The following is a 21722-nucleotide window of genomic DNA, read 5'->3' as shown; positions in this document are numbered from 1 at the left end:
GCGATTGTGCCGGTGGACAAAGCCCTGATTCAGCACATCCTTTCCCCGGGGGAGAGCTGTGGAAACCGAAGACGGCGGCCATCCCCTCCCTTTCCCCTCCACTCATCCTCTGCTTCTGTCTCTCCCTCCCTCTGTCTCTATCTCTCTCTCTCTCTCTTTAGCCAGTAACATGGCAGCGGCCCATGCATCAAAGGAAACTACAGAACAATGCAAGGGCCAGCCAGGAATGTGAAGAGCTTTTTTTCTTTTCATATCTTTTCAACAGGAATTTCATATGGAGTTCTGTCATATGTTGGTTGGAACATCTCAGCAGCCACTGGAATCAGAAATCAAAAGAGAGGGGAAAAAAACAAGCGCACAACCCAAACAAAGCCATATGTAACTGTAAGTCACTGCCCTGCCTGGTTAAGCACTTTGAGGGGAACAATTCAGTATCGTCTCTCCCTCTCATCTTTCCCTCAGAGGTGGCATCCGCCAGGTGAGCTGGACGTATAGCATAGATAGACCGGCAGACTGGAAGCATATCTAATGCATTATGTGTGTGTATACGTGTGTGTGTGGCGAACAGGAGTTCATGAGAATGTTACCAAGCACGAGATTCTTTCAGACCTCTTTATAAATGGATCTGAGCCATTTCAGTGCCAGGCTTGGATTTCATGGCCTCTGAGAAGGCAGGGACTCTTCCTATATCTATCTCTGTCGATGTCTCTGTCTATTCCTCTCTCCCTCTCCCTCTCTCTCCTCGCAGGTTTCGCAGACTATTTCTGCATTAATCACCATGACAGAGGCAAGGCAACTCAATTTTCTGCTCCTGTAGGTAAGGTGCGTGGCGTCCTGAAACGGTGGCACGAGGCATGAAACAGGCAAGCGGGGGCTAATCTTTGGTTACTGGTGTAATTGAAATGCTATCCACACTGTAGGGTGCATTAAAGTCTGATAACAGCGGTTCCTGTGGCCAATTTAAGTAGCTTGACTTCCCTTGGCCAGAAGGGAATAAAGAAAAGGGGTGAGAGAGAGGGGGAGACAGAGAGAGAGAGAGAGAGAGAGTATGTCAGGGCGGAAGGGGGAGGATGAGGGAGGGGGCTGATAGATAAGGCCAACCAGGCTAATTCTCTAGGCATGTTTCTCATTGTGATCCAGGAAAAATGAGAAAAAAATGTATCACAGAACCAAAAAATCAATTGACCCTCGGGTGGCTTGTCAGGCTGCGAGGCTGATAAACCTAAAAGCTTCGTTAATGTCGGCCTGCCTGTACCCAACAGATAGAGCACTTTGTAAATGAACCCCGCTTTGATAAATATATTAAGGAAAGCTGTGAATAAAAGGCACAGACTTGTCATTTGTAAATAGAACCCCCGCTACATGGAATTAGAATGATAAAATGGGGTTCCATATAATTAAGTTTGTGTAAGACCTGAAATCCGTGCAAATACCTCCCCGGAAATTTGAAAGGAAGCTGTCAGTTCAATTAATCTGAACATCACCCTGAGAATGTACTGAACAAAATTAAGCTGCAGATAAAACCTGGGCTAGTATTTTGATAAGTAATTCCTGTATCATTTCTTTGCTTCTGTGATCATTTTATTTAATCCACCACCCCCAGTTATGTGCTAAGCCATCTACAAAGGCCCTGCTGGCCAGGCCACCAAAACCTTAATCCACCATATAGCTCGTGTAAAATAGGGAGGGGGTGGAAGGCAGTTTTGCCTTTTGTGGGGGCACCAGTGGCGGTGCTAGGTATGGTTTTTTGGATGAAGGGGTGGGGTGGGTGTGGGGGCTGTACGGGTAGCTTATGATCTCTGCCTTTCTCCCTTAAATATATCCCAGTGAACACATGCGCATCAAACCACAAAGACCGGTGACTTAGCCGGCGAACACTTTCGCCGATAACACCGGAACATCCCGGTAGCTTATACGTGTAATGATGTTACAAAGGTTGTCTTTGTGTACGTCGATGTGTGTGTGTGTGTGTGTGTGTCGAGATGCGACGGGGAGGGCTGTACATAAACGGTTTTTCACACTTGGCAGGGAGCGGGCGGCGCAAGGCTTTTGAAAATGAAAGGCAGAGCGATGCTGGTGGCGGAGATAGGGCAAAGCGGAAATCTTGACTCACCAGTTGTTTACTTGTAAGATGGTGAGGCCTGTGTCTTGGGCTAGCTGCTTCTTCTGCTCTTCAGACGGGTATGGGTGCTGCAGAGAGAGAGAGAAACACACAAAATGAGCCTCTCTGATACACAGATTAACATAAATATTCACGTATGTAAGCACTCATAAAGGAACGTGCCGGAAGGGGAGCACATGCTCCGAGTCAAGTTGTTACTGTATGTATTCCATATGTTCCCGTGTTTGTTGTATTGTGTAACCCAAGACTGCACCTTCGCGTGACCTCCACCCAACCCCCGCCCCTCCCTCCCTCCTCTCTGTATAGACATTCACAGCTTACGCATGTCCACCCACATATCAACAGGCACAATTCAGCATTGAACCTGTCGGAGCCGGACGAACAAGTTTGTCAAAAGAGTCGACTGCGATAACCCCCACCCCACCCACACAAAAACAACGTACAGGATAGTGTACACACTGAACATATGCCCCACACGCAGAACAAAAACACACTTAGGAGCTCATCCTGACAAACAAGACTTTCAAGCAGGCCTAACGCAGAGATACGGCGCCGGAGAATCCTTTCATTATGCGATGCAACAGAATGAGTGGGTGCAGATTTGCAGTGAATACATTTATCTTTTTTCCTTGAATGTCTGACATGTATCCTGGCGGCGGCTCTTTCATAGAGAGCGGCTGAATACGGACTAATGCTCTGAAGAACAGAACGCTGTGACATATCATCCGTAGCCTCGCCAAGATTTCTGTTTTATATTCTTTTTTTTTACCTGAAAATGTAATTCTGCGACCAGGGCTCGCAATGATACTATGTGTGTCAGGTCCAATCTAGAGAACATGGGCTGATATAAATGGCAGACCTTGGGCTGCCTTGCTCCCCCTGGGCTTGCTATGAAGCATGACAAAACAACAGTGATCGCTGGTGACAGATGTCTTTAAGGGCCAGATTAGGAGTCCGGGGCGCACGCAAACGAAACAAATGAGACACTATGTGTTTCATTCAGCTACTGTAGACGGCGGGCGTGCATGCGCACAAGAGTCACGCGGTCACATGTGCAAAAAAGCGCAAATATTCACAGACACGACACCTGACAAAATCAACGCGATTTTTTAAAACTGACACTTAAATCCTCCTCTGTTATCGTGTGGTTTCAAGCTGCATTAACACACATTCTCTCCCACCATTAGCCTCGTGCCTTACACCCCTTCCTTCCAGCCCCACACTCGCCGAGGAAGCACATTTCATGGAGCTGGTAATGTCTCCCCGGCTCGCGTTAATTGAATTCAATTTTAAGTTGAAATGATAACAGTTGCTCAAGAACAACTTTCTCATTTACTGCTGGAATAATTGATGTAAGCGAAAGGTTTCATATCAGCGGAGAGGACAATTTTCTCCTTTCAGGTAGCACCGCCTGTCGAAACGTAGTCCGTTTTAATTAAAGGAGAGATGGGGGGGAAAAAACGGTTTGCGGAATGTGCTCAATTAATAACAAACAAGGCCCGAGATTGGACAAATAATGAGTCCTGGCTGCAGAGAAGGATTACTCTGATTCGTACTTGTGTACGCAGTCCCTTTTAATATGCTAAAATTATTAACAAAGGAAAGATGATAATGCTTGCATAGGAATACATTTTTTGATTGCCAGGTGCTGACATTTCCTTGGCTAGGGAAGACAGAGCAATGTCTGTTGGTTACTGTGTGTGTGTGTGTTTGTGTGTGTGTGTAAACGAGCTCAGTAGAATGCACAGTGTGCAATAGATATTCATATCTACATCCGTGTGTGTGTGTGTGTGTGTGTCCAACAACATGTAATAAGAGTACAGCCTCTCTTTCCCTCCCCCTTACACTCCTGAGCTTCCGAGGCGTTTTCACATTAGCTATGACCTCGGTCACGATCAAAACACGCTTCGCAAATATAACAAGACACACACACTCCCCCACCCAGTCTTTTTTTTTTTTTTTTTTTTTTATGTACGCACACTACACAAACATATACCCAAATTGAAACATATCTGAAGATGATGCGGTATGGAGGCGCGGGGAGAGGAGCAGCCTAGATTGGAAATGGGAGTAGGTCATTTACATTGTATTAAGGCTTCCTCAGCCTCTCAAAGCCCCGGACCCGGTCATCAATCGTCCGACTGTCAGCCAGAGCGCGCTTTAGCCCGGTGATAAATACGCCCGGCCAGCGGCACGGCTAGTCCGGCAGCCACTGCGTAATGAATGGTTTGAACAAACAAGAAAGATGTCTCATCAAGGAGAGTAGGGACGTTAAAGCCCCCCCCACACACACACACACACACACACACACACAAAACCCCTGAGTAAGGAGATTTACTCGAGACACGACACTACAGAAAAATCCTATTTCGTTCATCTCATACCCTCCCAGCCCTCGTTCATTCCCCTCGCTCGCCTCCTTCCGTCAGACTAGATGGCTCCCCTGCAACCCCGAGACGTGCATGCACTTGCACATATGCACCGCCAAGCACACACACACAAACACAATATGTCTGTATGCAACATTTCTCATCCCCTCTTCGTCTTGCTGCGTCTCCCACCCAAACACACACACACACACACACACACACACACACAGTTTTATGGCTGCGACTGCAGGCCACCCACACTTTACGTTGTGGCAGCTTTCCTTAAAGCATGCCGCTCTGAAATCTCAGCTACAGAAAATTGTGCGGCAGCAATGGCGACACACACACACACACACACACACACACACACACACACACACACAAACAGACGTGAGAAATAAGCCGACATGGTGGGCCTAGTGGTTACAGGGCTGCAGCAGCCGTGAAATTGGAGAACGGCTATTTAGACCTCTGAGTAACCTCTTAATGTTAATTGCCTGAGTAAAAAAATATGTTAGTAAATCATCCAATAGCATGAAAAAAAATCTAAAAATCTAACATGAAGTGAGTAAACGTGAGATGAATCGGTGAATAAACGTTAAAGAGAGTCGGAGTGCTAAATCGGTTCTAATGCATTTCCTACTGTAGACGTTCCTTCCCTCCCCTCGGGAGACGGTACGACATGTTGTTTAATGGATGAAACACAAACACGGAGCGAGATCAAAGATAGTATTGATAATTTCCCCTCACTAGCTTTGGATCCGTTCAATATGTTCAGTCACAAACACCAAGGCCAATATCTTTAAAAGAGGATTGACTGCAAAACGTAAAACAGCCAATCTATAAATAATTAGAGCCAGAAATGAGCAGCTACAAATCAAGGCAGTGTCAGATTGAAAAAATAGAAAAAAAAGCTCCGTTAATTATGCTAAAGCCCGTTAATGGCACCAGCGTGCACTATCCTGACGCACACATGTTGCCCAACTCCTCCAATCTGACCTGGAAAAAGCACAAATATCAAAACAAACATAAACACGGGGCGCTTACGCAGGTGGATCGCATTCTGCCAGTCACGGAGACCGGAGCTGTGTGTGTGTGTGTCTCTGTGTGTGATGGCTAAATTACAGGGTGTGATGTGTTCTGTGCTCTCCGATAGTGCTGGATGTAATGGCCCCTGTGGTTGCTGAGCATTACAAGCTGAGGTGGCTCCATCATCTGCTGTGTCGGGTCCTTAAACCCTCCCCGAGCCCCAGCTTGGCATCTCACCATACACACAGGAACCACGTCTACAGCCGGACCACTCTTTTCTTCACGCCACACCTTTTTTCGCCCACACCGAGTCTACTCATTCACCATCCAGCTCGCTATATATCAGATTCATACTCTCCCGACACCCATTTGCTGCCGTCGTCAAACCCCACAGCCTGATCATTATCCTGGCCCGCACCCCCCCACCCACTCTGCCCCCTTTCCCCTCCGCTCGCTGAACCTGCAGCTCCTCGCCCGAGCTCTGCTGCTGGACCACGATTGATGAATGACATCATCAGTGTGTGACATGAGTTATGGAGCCGGGTCACAAGGGTCGCAGTGGCTTGCAAACCTGTTCCATGCTAATGACTCCCAGGAAATCACAGGCCATTGGCTGTTTACCCCGTTGCCGCGGCAACACGGAGGATTTGCTGACGATGATTCACGTGATTTAGCCTTAGCTATTTTGTCACTTGGGTGGGGGTTATTAGATAATCTGCATATATATGTTTTCATTCTTAAGGATTAGACTTAATAAGAAGCCTAAAAACAGACTTTAATCTACATAATAACTTTTTACATAGTAATTATTTTATTGTGTTGGACTGCATGGTGAGTTTGTGTCTCGTTTTTCAGCAATATTGTATCCCAGTATTTCCTTTCTTATATACCTTCCTATTGATTGGAATCATATTTTTGTTTTTAATCAAAGCGACTGGAGGATGATAATAATATTCACTGTCAGAAAACAAAATGCAATCTAAAAATATAGGAATGACATTTTAATATGGATTCTGCATTCAGCTGGGGGTAAGATTGGCACATTTTAAATATCAAGTTGCCGTGTGTTAATAATGCTACAATTGGCTCCTTTCACAAATGACAATGAGATTGAATGCACATCGGCAGATCAAAAAGATATGACAAATAAATCCGGTTGGAGTTTTTGAATCAATCACGAGTGTTTACTATGCACAGGGCAATATCTGCCGTCCCCAGCTGCAGTTTTCTGACAGATTTTGTGGTTTGAATAGTAGAATACAGTTAATTACCTCCGTCTGTAAACATCAGTTAGATTGACAAGTGACAATTAAAATAAAGAGCTGCATATTGCTATGACATGTATCAGTAGGAACGACAAAGTATGTATTCAATTATGAACTAATGCCTGGTTCTTAACCATTACCTTAACTTTATCTCTATTGCTCTCTGTCTTTCCATCCTCCTGTCTCACTTCCTCCCTCTGTGTGTTGTCAAGCAGGTGAAGGTGGTGATGTGTGTGTGTGTGTGTGTGTGTGTGTGTGTGTGTGTGTGGGGGGGGGGGGGGGGGGGGGGGGGTAGAAGGGTTTTTGGGTGTTTGTTTTATTTTACTGGGAACTACACTGCTTCCTGACAACAGTCTGAACACAGGCAAGAATGCCACATGACTCAATGACTCAACCCTGCAGCTCTCCTTTCTCTCCCCCTCTGATTGCACACACACACACACACACACACACACACACACACACACACACACACACACACACACACACACACATCACAACTCACATGATGCCAACCAACAAAACCGCACACACCGCATGCCAACCTCCACTAACAGCAAATTAAAGTACGTCCATATCTCCACCTCACACGATCTGCATTCACAACATACCACGACACTTCCATCTCTCGCACTCCCGACTCCGACGCTTCAACAATAAGTATAAGGGCTCTACATGGACTGCCCTCTGACAGTAAAACAGTGATGATTGCAAATACGAGGCGGACCGGCGAGGCCTGCGGCATCTATTATAGAGCAAAAAGGGCCCCCAGTCTGTCTGTCTGCCTCTCTGGCTGGCTGGCTGGCTGGCTGGTTGGCAGTGCATCAGCACTACTACTGCTGCTGCTGCCACGGCCGGCCACAACAATCGCTGGCTAGACTCCTGAAGCCGGCTCCTGGATGCCAGCCAGCAGCCTGTTTGCTCTACACCATTAATTTATGTTCACTGGAGATGGTGCAAGGTTGTAGAGAAGCTCTACAGCATAACTGCCCCCGCTCGCCTGCCAAAGCTACAGTAACAGCGAAGCGGGTGAAAGGGGTGTCAGAAGGAGCGAGGAATGAACGGAGCAGTAAGGATGAGGAAGGCGCTCTGGAGGATACGCGAGATACGGGCATCTGATTGTACCGAGCTCCATGAGGCTAAATAGCAATCACTCCCACACAATCCCAATGCACCTCCAGACTTAGCGGATCGACCGACGGGGAAGAGAGATGTTTTAAGGGAGCGCTTCCAAATGCTATCATGAATAATCATAATAAAGTATCGTATTTTATCCAATAAAGAAAGTTAAAAAAAAAAAAACATGTTCCCAAACAAGGATCAACAGAACTCAACCCATGGATCTCTCGGAGTTTGCCAGCAGTTATATACACAAACTGTGTGTGTGCTCTGTTGTGGTCCTGGTCTCATTTGTGGCCCGCAGCCATAGAGATGCGCCTATTTAATCGTCAGATCGAGTTCATGGCTTCTCTTTCCACCACACGGCTGCCCCTCTGCTTTCAAGAGGAGGAATACGATCCCTCCATCCTTACAGCGGGGGCCTGGTCTGCTCTCAGTCTCTCCCTCTCTCTCTCATTTCCGACGATCTCTCCTTCTCCTGCCGTACTCCATAGGCCCCAGCAGCTATCCTTTACTCACTACACGCTAACCCGCCTGGCCTCGTCTCGTATCCTCTCCACTCCACCTCTTTCCCTGCCCTCCTCTCCTCTCATCTCGTCCCCCTCTTTCAAAGTTTCCGCTCCAGCTTTAAGCCAGGTCCTAGAGGGCAGGAATTTGGCCTGGTTTTTCAGACCAGTCTGTTGGCTTTGTTGTGGTAACTGCCTGCTCAGGGGCACCCAGCTCTGTTCTGCTCTGCTCTGCAGCTCGCCTGATGTCAACACACAGCCACGCTCACTATTTGCTCCCAAGAAATCTTTAAAACATCTTGTGGAAACGACTACAGCTGAGCCACGGGATCATCCTACTACTAAGATTTTTTGTTCAAATTACATTTCAATAAATAAAATTAAAAAATCAATGAGATTTGCTTCCTGATTCTCTAAAAATGAACCTGTTTTTTTTATCATCTCGGTGTCGCTTGTTGGAGGTGTAAGGTAATTGGTCTCTTGCCTTTGCGAGGGACTTTTAGGGCCTATAAGCAGATCATTAGAGGCCTGGTGGGCCTGTCAAAGCAGAAGACCCCACCCACTTTGCCTGCATCGGACAAACTCATATCCACACCACTTGTCACCGTTGCCAGTCATAAAGTCACTGGGAGCACATGCTATAGCTAGAGCGTTGTGAACTAACTAAGCCACTGAATAAACAGTGGCACTGGTTTAATGGAGTAAGTACACATTGTAAAAAAAGCAATGATTTTCTATACTGACTAACTGAGAGTTGGCCTAAGAAAACCATCAAATCGTTTTACACTCCAAAAAAATGTTTATATCTTATATCTTTTCCAATGGGGAGAAAATGCTATACATCAAATAGGTCTAGGTTATAAGACTCTCTTTAGGCATACTGCTGATGACAGTAATTCACTTACAACCTAGAGCCTCTTGATAAAGTCTGTTGGGAAAACGACTTAATATTAACATACAGGCTCTTTTTAAGTTTATCCCCTTTCTCTATTGTGTCCCGGAGACTTTGTTTAACTTCCTAAGTCAAAGTAAAGTGGTACTAATCTTCAATTGAAATAGAAACAGAGTAATTTGCGGAGAGATGGACTCTTCAAATAGAAGCTTCTGAGAGTTTCCACTTGACTGTTGTCCCTTTCATTGTGCATTAACTTAATGAGCATAAGTATTCAAATACACAACCAGGACCTCTTTGAGCGTCCCCCCGCTTCTCTTTCTCGTCTCCCCCTCTGTGTCTTTAAGACTCTACATTCTCCAGAGAAAGGCCAGTACATTCTAATAGTGAGCCTCGGGACACAACAACAAGAGCACAACCACTTACAGAGGACAAACAAGAAACCCCCGGGGCTAGCTATGGAATGTCAAGCCAATTTGGAAGATATCATAGGACATTTGTAATGTCAATTTTTGTTTTCAGGTCAAAAATCAAAGGCAAACGCGGTGGATAACATTTGTCCATTACAGTGCGGGCAGGAACACCCCCCTCCCCCACCAAAAAAACAGCTGCAGGGGACACTTCCTGTTTGCTAATGGTGCTAAATGTGTCCTAGTCAACCATGTCAAATTTTCTCCCCCTCCGAATGGACAGCTGGAGTGGAAAGAGAGATTTTCTTTTCTCTGTCGTCCACCGTCTTCCTTTTCCTCTCTCAGAAAGAGAGAAGCTCTCAGGGCCGTGACAGACAGACACTTCAGGTCATGTCCCTGTCGGCGGGACGGAGGAGAGGAGCTGATGGTAACCATAGGTGCATTCATCTGAGATCACAAGTACTTCCATGGAACAAAGCCAACGAGCCCTGATCAGTCACCACCCCGGCCCTACCTGTTGTGTCTGTTCTCTCATACTGAATACCGTTTTTTTGCCTTTCAGAAATGCACGTCTTCGGAGTCCTCCTTTCATCTAGGGGCGCATGAGTCAAGGAGCTATCTCCTGTCGTTGCTCAACACCCAGGGGCGGCTGGCTGCACGGGGCTGTGTGGACTGACAAATGCCCTCAGGATCTTTCACTTTCTTAATGTTCCTCTGCCGAGTCGACATGTGATGTGGAGTTAAAATGCCTTTGTGAAGTGCCGCCAAAAAAAAAAAGGAGACGAGAAGAGAAGGAAAGAGAAGAGAAAAGAAGGAGTGGTAAGGCAGGGTTATAGCTTTTAGGCCTGGTTAATAGCAGCCCATCTTTAAGTGCATTCTTCCATCCTCTCCCTCGCTCTCCTTGTAGTGCTCTTAGGCTCAATCCTGCCCGGGGCCTGAGGTGACCTTTGACCTGGCTGGCCTGCCTAGCTACAGCCCTCTCGTTTGTTAGGGGCTTTATCCACTGACAAAGCAGGCAGGAAGTTGGCAGCCACCCAGCAGCCCCATGGGAGGATGACCATCAGCTAGCTCAGCTTACCGCTTATTACAGGATGGCGGTGAGCATGTGTGTTTGTCTGTGCGCGCGCACTGGCGTGTGTGTGCCCTTGTGCTTGCATGCTTGCTGCGTGCAGGCTTGTCTATCGATGCACTCGCAACTGCATGCATGTTCATCTGCAGCTGCACGCATTGTGAAGCAGGAAGACCAAAATCAGAGATTTGGCTGACCTTTTTTTTTTCATGCCAGCAATTTTTACTATGCTAGCTAATGACACGCAAAGAATAAGCCTGGAAGCTACGGACGTCCCTGTCTTCGAGCTAACCCGATCAGCTATGCATGTTAGCAACAATCAGGCAACCTTCCAGCCGCTGGACTCAGGGGACCCCAGCACACTTCAGCCTCTCTCTCCCGCTCTCTCTCTCTCCTCCTCCTCCTCCCTGCAGCCTGCTCATCAGAGCGCTCAGAGCAGCTCACTAAAACATTATATCATAAGACACTCCAGTTTCACTCTCGCCACTCCATAAAAGTCAGGTAATTCATACTTCATTTATATACCTTCCCATTAATAAAGCTGATGAACTTTTACTCCTTAAATCTAATGGGCCATTTTGCCGTGACTGCCAGGCGCTCGCCGTTTTCTCTATCTCTCTCCATCTGCATCTCCCCTCCCTCCTCCCCCCCCCCTGAAGAAAGCCACTCCGCCGTCTTTCAGCCACTGCTCACGTACAGTGTTTTATGGGTGAAGAAAGAAAGAGAAGGATTTAGAGATTTTGGAGGCTTTTGACCGACCTCTGCCACAGACAAGCAGTGACACGTACCGTATAGTGAGTTCTCTCTCTTTCTCTCTCTACCTGGGTCTCTATCTGGGTGCAACGCAGGGTCATTGACCTCCGGGCCTAAAGCAAGGCATGGTGGCTCCCCAGCTCAGAGGCTGTTGACAAGCGTCTGTGTTCTTTTCAACAACTCGTTGAACCACCCCCCCCCCCCCCCCCCCCCCACTCCTTCCCTTCTCAGGAATGTAACACAACCGCTCACTGAGGTAACACAAGCCCCTCCCCTCTACCATCCTTCATTTACGGAAAGAAAAAGAGACAGAGCGAGAGAAAGAGTGTGAAAGCAAGACCAACTGGGGGTGCGAGACAGCTGTCCCCCCCATCTCCCCATCTAACTCTTGCTCCCTCTCTATTTCTCTTCCTCTCTTTAGATTTGCTTCTAGCCAACTGCCTGTGGAATAATTAATGATGCAATTGAGTCGAGGAGAGGACTCTGACCAGCAGGGGCTGTTCCTGAATGCCTGGGTAGCCGTTTTATGGAAGACCGGAAAATAGAAAAGAGAGAAAGACACAGGGAGATAGATAGGCAGAGGAAGAGAGTCATAAAACAGTCAAGACATTGAGAAAAAGAGATTGTTAATAGTCTGCTCCCCAACAAGCCTTAACCCAGTCTTTCTCTCTGTTTTCGTCCCCTCTAGTCTAATCCTCAGTCCCCATCCCCCCTCTCCTCTCCTCCATCCTGATGGCGGGATTGGGGGGCCTGACCTGTCTGGTGATTGATGGTAATGTCTCAGGAAGTCATTTTCCCCGACAGCACCCCGCCGCCTTTCACCAAGCCTGGTGCAGAGGTGAGCCCATCACATGGACGCTTTTAACTCTTTGCTCACTCGCTGCCCAGGCCGCTCTGCCCCATCTCTCTCCCTCGCCCCTTCATCCCCCGGGGACCATCTTTCTCCCTCCACCCTGCACCCACCACCAGCCCCAAGCCCCCCTACTTCTAACACGACGTGCACGTTGGTGACGCGAGAGTCAAAAAGTTTGCAGAGCGGCGAAAAACAAAAGGGTATGTTGGCAAAAAAACACAGGCCATCTTGAAGTGGATCTGCCAAGTGGCCCCTAATTCAGGTTGCTGGGGATGGATCCCCACGACTCCATTACTGTCAGCGCTTACCACCTCCATTATGGCAATTAGGACGTGGTTCCAACACTAGGAATGCTTTGCTATGTTCTGGAATTGCTAACATCTGCCGCGTCTCCGCTCCATGTGTCAGAGCAGAGTTGTCTTTTCTTAAACACACATCTTTTTACAGTCACACTCTCCACTCTCTCTCTCTCTCCTATTTTTTCCTCTCATTTCTTCAACACTGCTTTCCACATTTATTTTCTTAATTCGACTCAAACTGTGCCTTAAAGAGATCCCTCTCTGTTTGAGTCCAAATAACCTAAAATGATCCGTGAAGAGCCTCGCGGTTCTCGTTTTCAATAGGCTTCATTAGTTTTTAATATCTAGCCGAGGAGCGGAGGGGGAAAATGGCATGGAGATAATCAATGGAAAGGGGCTGGTAGCCTATTAATCTCCCCCAAAGGATTGTGGGTTAATACACGCTCTTGCATAGGCAAACATGGCTGTGTGGTGAACACATCTGTCTGCCTGGATGGGCTACTTAATGAAACAGCCAGCGTTTGGCTGCTGAGATGGATGTCGTTCCCCCCCGTGAAAAATGAGTTCGCTCTCCCGCTACGCCGAGCCACACATGATAGGGCTCCATTCAATCCGCTGGAGACCTGACTGTGTCCCCCCCGTGTGAGAGCAGCTTAAACAATGAGGGTGCCGTGCAGGACAGGCAACGCATGGCCACTAGAGCAAGTCTTCATGGAGATCATATCAGGGAATCCTAATGCGAACAAGAGGCCGACTGATCTGGGAACGCGAGGAGACGGAGAAAGACTAGAAGAGCAGTACAGTAGGCAGATAAAGAAGAACAAGGGGAGGGGAGAGATGAAGGCTGAGCCACCTGGGAGAGATAAGCAGGCTCAACGTGTTTGAGTGACTGTGTTTGTCTGAGAAAACCCTGCTACGTGCACCAGATTTTATGCATGTGTGCTTGCATGTGCGAGCATGCTTGCCTATCAGGACGCATGTGCATGTTTCTGCGCGTTATGTGTGTGTGTGTGTGTGTGTTCTGACAGTGTCAGAGGTGACCCCCGGTCAGGGAGTCCTGTAACAGGAGCTCACCTCCGGTTCTGCGAGCTCTCCTCTCAGTGCGCTAAACAGCCACCTGAAGACAGGATTAGCCATTGTGACCCGGCCCCAGAGGTAACCGAGATACACCTCCGGGGACGGACATGAAACACACACTGTCACATGTCGAGGAGACACAGCCGGGTTGGGAGGGGACAGACATGGAGGGAGGCTGTCAAATGGAGACCGGATGGGACAGGTGGTGGCGGGGGATTGTAAGAGCAAACAGGACACCTATAAGAGGATGAATGCAAGTAGGAAAGAGTGTAATGACGAGCAAGCCGAGGTGAAGGTGTCGGCGGTGTTTGCTGTTGTCTAGTGAAAACAAAGAATCAGAGCGTAAGAGGATTGGGCGACCTAACTCGGCGCCTTGAGGTGGCTGAGATTTCTGTGCCTGCATGGAAATTGACGCCTGTCAGCTCGTCTATGACTCAACTCTGACAGGAAGCGTGCACGTGTGTTCCTGTATGCACATACAAGTGTGCGTGCTGTGACAAATGAGCTGTGCTTAATTTGCCACTGATTATGCGGGCTGCTGGTGCCCTAAACCCCCTTTGAACTTGTAATTGCCCCTGGTTTCAGTAATGAACATTAAGGAGGATTCAGAAACGTGTGGCTAATTACACATTAGGGCCCCCCCTTTTCATTTCTTCATCTTCATGCTGGATGAGAAAGAGCGAGAGGAGGAGCAGCAGTAGGAGGATGAGAGCCAAGGAGGAGGTTCTGGGTTGGGAGGCAAGCGCTGCTGTTGTTGCCCTCTATATCTAAATAATTGTACAAGCTGGTTTATGAGCTTTAGAGAGGTACTTTGTGTGCCAGTTGCGGCAGCCCTGGGGATACACGGGACTAGCTTTACCCACGATCAATATTCACAGAGATTCACATCTGGAGCCAAGGTCTGCCCTGCTTACATTTGGATCCATATATCTTTAATTTTTCCCTTTTTATTCGATTTTCTTTCTTTGGTTCTCTCCTCCCTCTACCCATCAGCACGTTGTACGGCTATTTTTGATACAGGAGGTTGCTATCCATCACACGTGCTCATGTGTATAACCTTACATGATCTCAGGGTGATGTGGCTGCAGAGACGTTCAGAGGGCTGAAGTGGGTAGGTCGGCTCTATGTGGCGAACAGACACAAACAACACACCACTCAATAAGTACTCTCGGCAGGACTGCTTGAGCAATGGAGCATTCTGGGTAAAAGGCTGCGGTGCAGGGAGGGTCCACCGAGGGGGAAGAGAAGGGGAAAGGAGCAACAAATTGACCCGCTCAGCCTCGGTCTTTGATGTGGACTGGGCTCTCTCTTAAAAACCAGTCCATATGTTCAGAGAGGGACAGGGAGAGGATATCAATGGGGGTGGAAAAAAAATGAAAAAGGTGAGGAAGTGGGGGGAAGAGGTGAGAACAAGAGACAGTTCCCAGTTATAAGGACCCCACTGTGCAGGAATCCCCATAGCCTGCCCCTGGACTGAACGCTGGGCAAAACAAAAAGCATGCATTTGAGACGGGGAGAAAGGGAGGGGAGGGGAGAAAAATCACACAAAATGGCAGGAGTGGGATTTGGTGCAGCCAGGGTCCCATGACAAACCAAACAGTGAAACACGAGGTCTGTTTTTGATTTCAGCTCAACGCCTCCATCCACCATACCGTTTCCTTGCCTCCCTCCCTCCTTTAGCTCGGTTTTGCCGCTTCCGCACTTGTGCTGCTCCTTTTTCCCTTTTGCATTATTCTTCTCTTGGTGTGAGATGAATATCAAAGCAACGCCGGGGCGGCTCGGAGGCCCGCAGCAGAATCTCATTGGCCTCGATGGTCCCCCAGCATGTAGCAGCCACCGTTCTAGCGGCTCTTGCTACAACCCCACAATCAACTGTGTGGGGGATGAGGCTAGCCTGCAGGGCGGTACCCCTGGAAGGGTAAGGGGTAATTTAAGGAAACCAGCTCTAAGATGTGAAACCAAAATCCTCTTATACATTTTGTTATGAGTAAGATAACCCCAAAAGTGTAGAAAAGGGGAAAGCGGCGCCGAATCAGCTTCCACCATCTTAATAACCTTGGTTTTCCACCGGGGGCAAATACACTATCACAGACTACCTTGCGGGAGACCCTTATTACACATGACGTCATTCAGCCCCATTTCCCATAGTCGGCCAGCTCCTAGCTGACGGATCAGTGTTATGACTACGGCAGCAGGGCATTGAAGCTGTGCTGAAGGCAGGGAAACGTTGCCGTGCTGGGGCTTATTCTCAGCGGAGCATAGGGCCTTGAAGAGGTCTCCTTCGCTTTGTGCATGTGTGTTCTCGGGAGTCTCTCACAGTTTATAAATCTGACTGCCCTCCACAGGCCCAGTCCTGTTTGGATTCTGCTGCGGTCAGGGCATGTGCAGTCACCTCTGCAGGGGTCGGTCAAACTCACGCTGCGTTCCCGATCTTCCGTGAGGACACCGCTGTAAAATGTCTTTTAGGGAAATGCATATACACTCTCCGCCTTTGTTTCCCCCCCATTTCTGCTGCAGGATACTCCTGGTGTTTTTTTTCCCTTTTTCTTTGGCAAACACTGGAGATTCACACAGCTTAATCACCTCCATGCAGAGGGACCGTGTCGTAAACAGTCCCTTAGCGAAAGCACTCATTTCTGCTACTTCATTAAACAACCTGCATTAAGATGCAAACAGCAGGAATGTAAATTAATGGGGAGGGAGGGAAAAAAGGGGGGAAACACGAGGCGGAGGGAGGAGAAGTGTTGGGGTTACGCAGGTATCCCCCTGCATTTCCACATGAACAATAACACACTGTTCATCTAGTGGATAAACAAGCCTCTTTTCACACACACACACACACACACACACACACGGTTAATGTGCGATGGTTTGTATGTCAGTGGCTTCCACGTGGGGTTAGTTGGCTTTGAAGTGGAACTATAACAGATCTGGATTAGGGGCAAAGTGTAAAGGTCTGATGTCGGAGCATGAAACGAATTAGGGCTTATTACATTCTAATGCAACACTAAACCTCTGGGACGGCTCGCTACTACGCCAAAACATACTGTAAACAAGGCTTTCGTCGACCACGGAGCTGTGACACACCAACACTGGGAAATTACCGCAAGATGGCAAAGTCGATGTGGCCCGTCGTATAATTATACAGCCTGTGAAAATTGGGAGTCACTGGATCCCCCTTCTAAACTTTCGCCCCCCCCCACCCCTAAAATAAAATGCAGGGCTATTTTGTTGATGAGTTCTGTCAAGGGAGGGAAAAATTCTTGTGTGAAATAAAGCATTTGTTGTGGTGTCGGGAGTGTCTGAGCGTTTTCCCTGTGAGGGCTGTCCACGCTGTGGCGGCCCCTCTGTGGCGGCCCGGCTGGCCGAGAACAGATGGCAGGCTGAGGTGGCTTGTGTCTCTGTTTTCCAGGGTCGCCGAGCAGCAACATTAGAACACAGTGACTAGACAATAGCCCGGCACCGAACACTGCCAGAGACCTCCTTCAGAGTCATTATCGATGACTTTCAATGACTCCCGTGCTAAACGTCACCAAACTACCCCGTCACATTGTCACCAACGCCTGTTTTGTAAACACGCGCACAAAGCAACGGTGTTGTCACAGAAGTAATGTGATGACTCTTTCCCCCCCCCCCCTTGCTCCCACTGATAGTCACACATTCGGGCAGCGGCAGTGAACCAAACTGTCGCCTGGGTTGCTACGGGTGACTGGAGAGCTGACTTTTGGGCTCCGAGGCAAACGAGCACATGACAGATTAGTGTGTGGGCCTCCTCCAGGCTTCCACCTCTGTGACCTTTAGGAGCCCCCTCTTTACCCCCTCCTCACCCTTGCTTTTACACCCCCCCCCCCCCCCCACCCTCCTTGGGCTTTGTCTCCACCCTTTCTTCATCCAAACTCACACAACAAGCTAAGGAGGTGGAAAGCAAACAGATTTTCAATGTACGTCTCTGACACAGTTGCTTCTTTATCATATTTATCGCTTTCACTTTTTTTTTTAATTGACGATGTAATCACCTTCGATGTGAACTGACAAACTTTTTTTTAAATAAAATAACTGTGCCATATATACTGGGAAGGCAAAGTAGGCACCAGCAACTACGTAATGAACAGCATTCAGCAGTTCCGTGTAAAAGGAGAAAGGGCTCGGGTGTTTCAAACTGTTTGCAGATGTGTGTCTACGCCAGTTAAATGCTACTTGTGCTAGGACAACACACGCGGATTAGAAGGACTAGAGGAGCTTAAACAAAACCTGGGGATCCTACAGAGCTGACTGTTTAGTCTACTCAAACAACATGGCCTCTCCTGGGACGGACTTGTACATTTGTTTATCGTATGGGACAAACATCCGTTGCCAGGTTTTCTGGCCTCGCTTGTGCTCATGTCTTGTGAATGACCCTAGCCGGCTCTTTTATGTGCATCTATAAAGGGCGGTCGAGAGAACGGCGAGGAGGGGTCGACCTGACGATGACACCCCGTCGTCATGGAGACTAATGCTATGCTGGGCTGGGGTTGTGGGGGGGGGGGGGGGGGGGGGATGCCACTGTCATTAGTGTCTAATGATGTTTGCAGCACAATGGACTCATTTCCTCACAAAGTGTGATGTCCTCACTTTGGTTAACGCATGTATTAACAGGGCATCTTCAGCGCTCCGCTGTGAGCGCTCTTCCCGGTTATATTTGCCTTTTTTTAATAATTAATTTTTATGTCGGTCAATACGCAATTGACACACACTTAGGAGGATAAATGATGATGTATCGTGCTAATAACGACTGTATCTGAATACCGTCTAATCACACAGTTGTACTGCTCACAGTCCGAGGACTCTCCAAATGACTGAGGGATATATCACTTCCCTTTCAAGCGGCCCAGGGGACCAATACACCTGGCTTAGCAGCTTAACAGAATTTCCCCAAACACCCAGGCCAAAGGGTGGCCCGGCACAAAACCTGAGATGCTTGATGCTTGAGAGGGCTACCTTTTTACTCATCTGACTGACCACTCTCCCCCTCTCGCTCAATCCCTCTCTCCCTCCTAGCTAACACACACACACACGTGCGTGCCAACCCTCAACTGGCCCGGTTTGCTCCTAAGGTCCCCTATTTATTTTCATAGGTGTTTGAGGGTTTACACTCGTCAAAAGACAAGGCCAGAGCCCGGAGTGGTATCTTTGTATCTGAGTGCTTCCTGTTTTCATTGCGAGGCCGACCCTCGTCTTTACAGGGGTGAGTAAGGGCTAGCAGGGGGCTAGCAGGGGGTGAGAGGGAAGGAAGGCCAGGGGCGCCAAGGGGCTAATTGTAGATTTTAGAGTTTGCTTAGGCCCAAAAAAGGGCATCACCTTGAGCAACAATAAGAAAAAAACTCCCCTACCTGCCACACTCTCTTCACTTCTTCTATCTAGTATTCCCTCTATCTACCTATCCTCCTCCTCTCCTGAATTTTGTAGTTTGTGCTTTTGAAGTAGCAGCAGAACATTTTACCCCTAACAGTGAAGTTTACCTTTCTGATAACATAATCTCCCTGTAGTATAGAAAAGCTTATACCAACAGTCTGGGATTTTCCTTCCGCTAATGTGGCTGGAAGACATCCAGAAACTCCTGGGGAGGGAGGGGTGGTGGTATTAGAGAGGGAAAGAGTGGGAGGGAGGATAGAAAGAGGGAGTGGAGAGACCGTCTGACCCTCTTCTGCCAGCTAACACCAGCTGATCTGTCCTGCCGTTTGCCAATTACATATGGGGCATTTAAGGTTGCCTGCTCACGTGCTCGCCGGTGCACGCCCGACACAAAAGAGGTCAGGGTTATCACAGCTTCTCCACGGAGCATTCTTTGCATATTCCACAGGATCTATGCGGCACCCAAAACTGTATTCCCCCCCCCCCCCCCTCAGCTGGAACGTTGCCATGCTAGGGTTGATTGTTACTTTCTAAATGTAACTCTCATTAAGAAAACCATCTTGTGATTTCTCCCAAGAGAGTGTGAGGTCAGAGTAAAAGCAAGGCAGGGTGGGAGGGGAGAGGGAGAGGGCAATTTTGTTATACTGAATCCAAAAGCCAACAGTTGTTACTATTGGCCTGTGTTGTTTTTCTGTGTATGAGGGGGGGTCCAGTCCTTTTGAGCTTTTCAGAAGATGTGACAATAGCTGGATGTTGAGAACATATGTAGAGAGACCCCTGTGGCTCATAGAAGAGGAGCTCCATGCTGGCCCCGCATTTTGAGAAAAATACAAGGCCGCTCCTTTCACTCCTACCCCTCAGTTAATGAATGCATGAATGGCAGAATGCCGCTATAGGCCATTCAGGGGGCCAAAGTCCCCAAGAATTCACCCTTGCACAAACGCATCCAGCAATGGCAAATACATTTGCTTAACAAATTAAAAGAAAGGGGAATGGCTAATGTGTGTGTGTGTGCATGTGTGTGTGTGTGTTTGTGTGAGAGAGAGTGAGTGAGAGAGTTTATGGGTGGGAGAATTGGATGGCGAGAAGGGGGATAATTCAATTAGTCCTCTTCCTCAGTAGAGAAATGAAGGCAGGTTAAAAGGGAGGGATTATTATTTGTATAAGAGGCCAGGGCTTTACACAAAAGAAACAACTAAAGATTGGAGAGAACATCTACAAGCAGGAGATGTGATAAAGGAGAGCGGGACGGAGAAAAAGAGGGCCTGAAAGCTCTGCTTGTGTCTGAATTAACCAGCTCTCTGAAAAATGCCCCCCCCCCCCTCGCCCCCACCTTTCCTTTCCACTCTTTCAATTCAATTTTAAAACAATTCTAAAGAAGATTGTCGGCGACTCTTCCAGAAGCTCTGTGTGCGTCATTCTGTCCTCTCTGTATCTTTTGCAGATGCTGAAGCTGTGTGAAGCTTTCATCAAGAAACTTACCAAATCGTGAGGATTTGTTTTGTTCGTCTTAACTCTCATCAGGTAGGCTGATGTTCATGTATTTTGGGCATGCATACGTGCACAGATGCTTACAGTAAAAACATAAATAAATGGATAGATGTGTATCCTCCCTCCCTCCCTCTGAATCAAGCCCGGCCTGTGCGGTTTGGTGAGAGGTCTCCAGTCAGGGAGCGATGGAGCTGTGAACAGCTGTGAAGTCATTTTGATAATGATGAGAATAATAAGCATGTAGACTGGCGTGGTGGAGCCGCTAAGGCCTGCGAGGCTCAGGGCTTTGCTGTTGCAGCTTCACTGCTCCTGAATAGATAAAAGTGATTAAAGCACTCCTGATTATCCCTGACCAATATGTAATGGATTTACAGCCCTTTCAATTAGGCCGTATTTGCTGGCCACACATTACTTGGGATTTTGGTTAGGTAATCAGGGTACAGGGGCTTTGGGCAAGGGGGTGTGCACTGGTAAAGCGTGGAAAGGGGGGGATACAGGGTGCACAGGGGAGACCTGACCCTCTTAAATGTGTGGATGATCCATAAGGCTGAAGCTCTAAACCAAGTCTCTCCTACTTTCTCTCTTCTTTTACTCCTCCCATCCCCCTACATTGTCCCTCCATCTCTGGGACAGGAGCCACGTGCTCACAGAGTAGCTTATGTGTCGCGGCCACCTCCTCCTGAAATCTGACCCGTGTTGCAAAATCAATACTGCCTGATGTTCTGATAATGTCCTGACATTAGTGAAGGTGGGTGGGGGGGTGGGGGGGTGGTTGGGTGACATGTGGTCCAGCCCCTTATACATGACACACATGGATGGACAGACAGAAAAGCAGAGCGACACACAGAAAATAGCTCAGCAAAGAGTATTGATTTTAACCAAGTATGTCTGAATTATTGTTGTGTTTGAATATTTAATCCGAGCCATGTAGCATCACAAACAACTGCCTCTCAGTCAATAGGAGAAATATATACATACACACATACTAGAATGTCTGTAAATCAACCAGATTAGAAAATGTGAATGAAAAAGCTCAGTCTAAAAGATATGATATAGCATCTACACAGGAGTTTCTTT

The 21722-nt window shown here is 47.9% G+C and overlaps 1 protein-coding gene across 5 annotated transcripts in view; it reads right to left on the bottom strand.

Annotated features, from left to right (window-relative positions):
• The window catches only part of meis2a (Meis homeobox 2a), a 77073-nt gene that overhangs the window by 22163 nt on the left and 33188 nt on the right, over nt 1-21722 (bottom strand). For all 5 annotated transcript variants that reach the window (XM_084012723.1, XM_084012725.1, XM_084012724.1 and 2 more), the window contains exon 9: nt 2114-2190. In XM_084012723.1, coding sequence (XP_083868849.1) covers nt 2114-2190 — 77 coding nt within the window. The remainder of the gene's footprint in view (nt 1-2113; nt 2191-21722) is intronic.

Source organism: Eutrigla gurnardus (genome assembly GCF_963514095.1).
Source record: "Eutrigla gurnardus genome assembly, chromosome: 7".
Taxonomy (NCBI): Eukaryota; Metazoa; Chordata; class Actinopteri; order Perciformes; family Triglidae; genus Eutrigla; species Eutrigla gurnardus.
The sequence above is the reverse complement of the archived record's forward strand: the minus strand, read 5'-3'. Positions and strand labels throughout refer to the sequence as shown.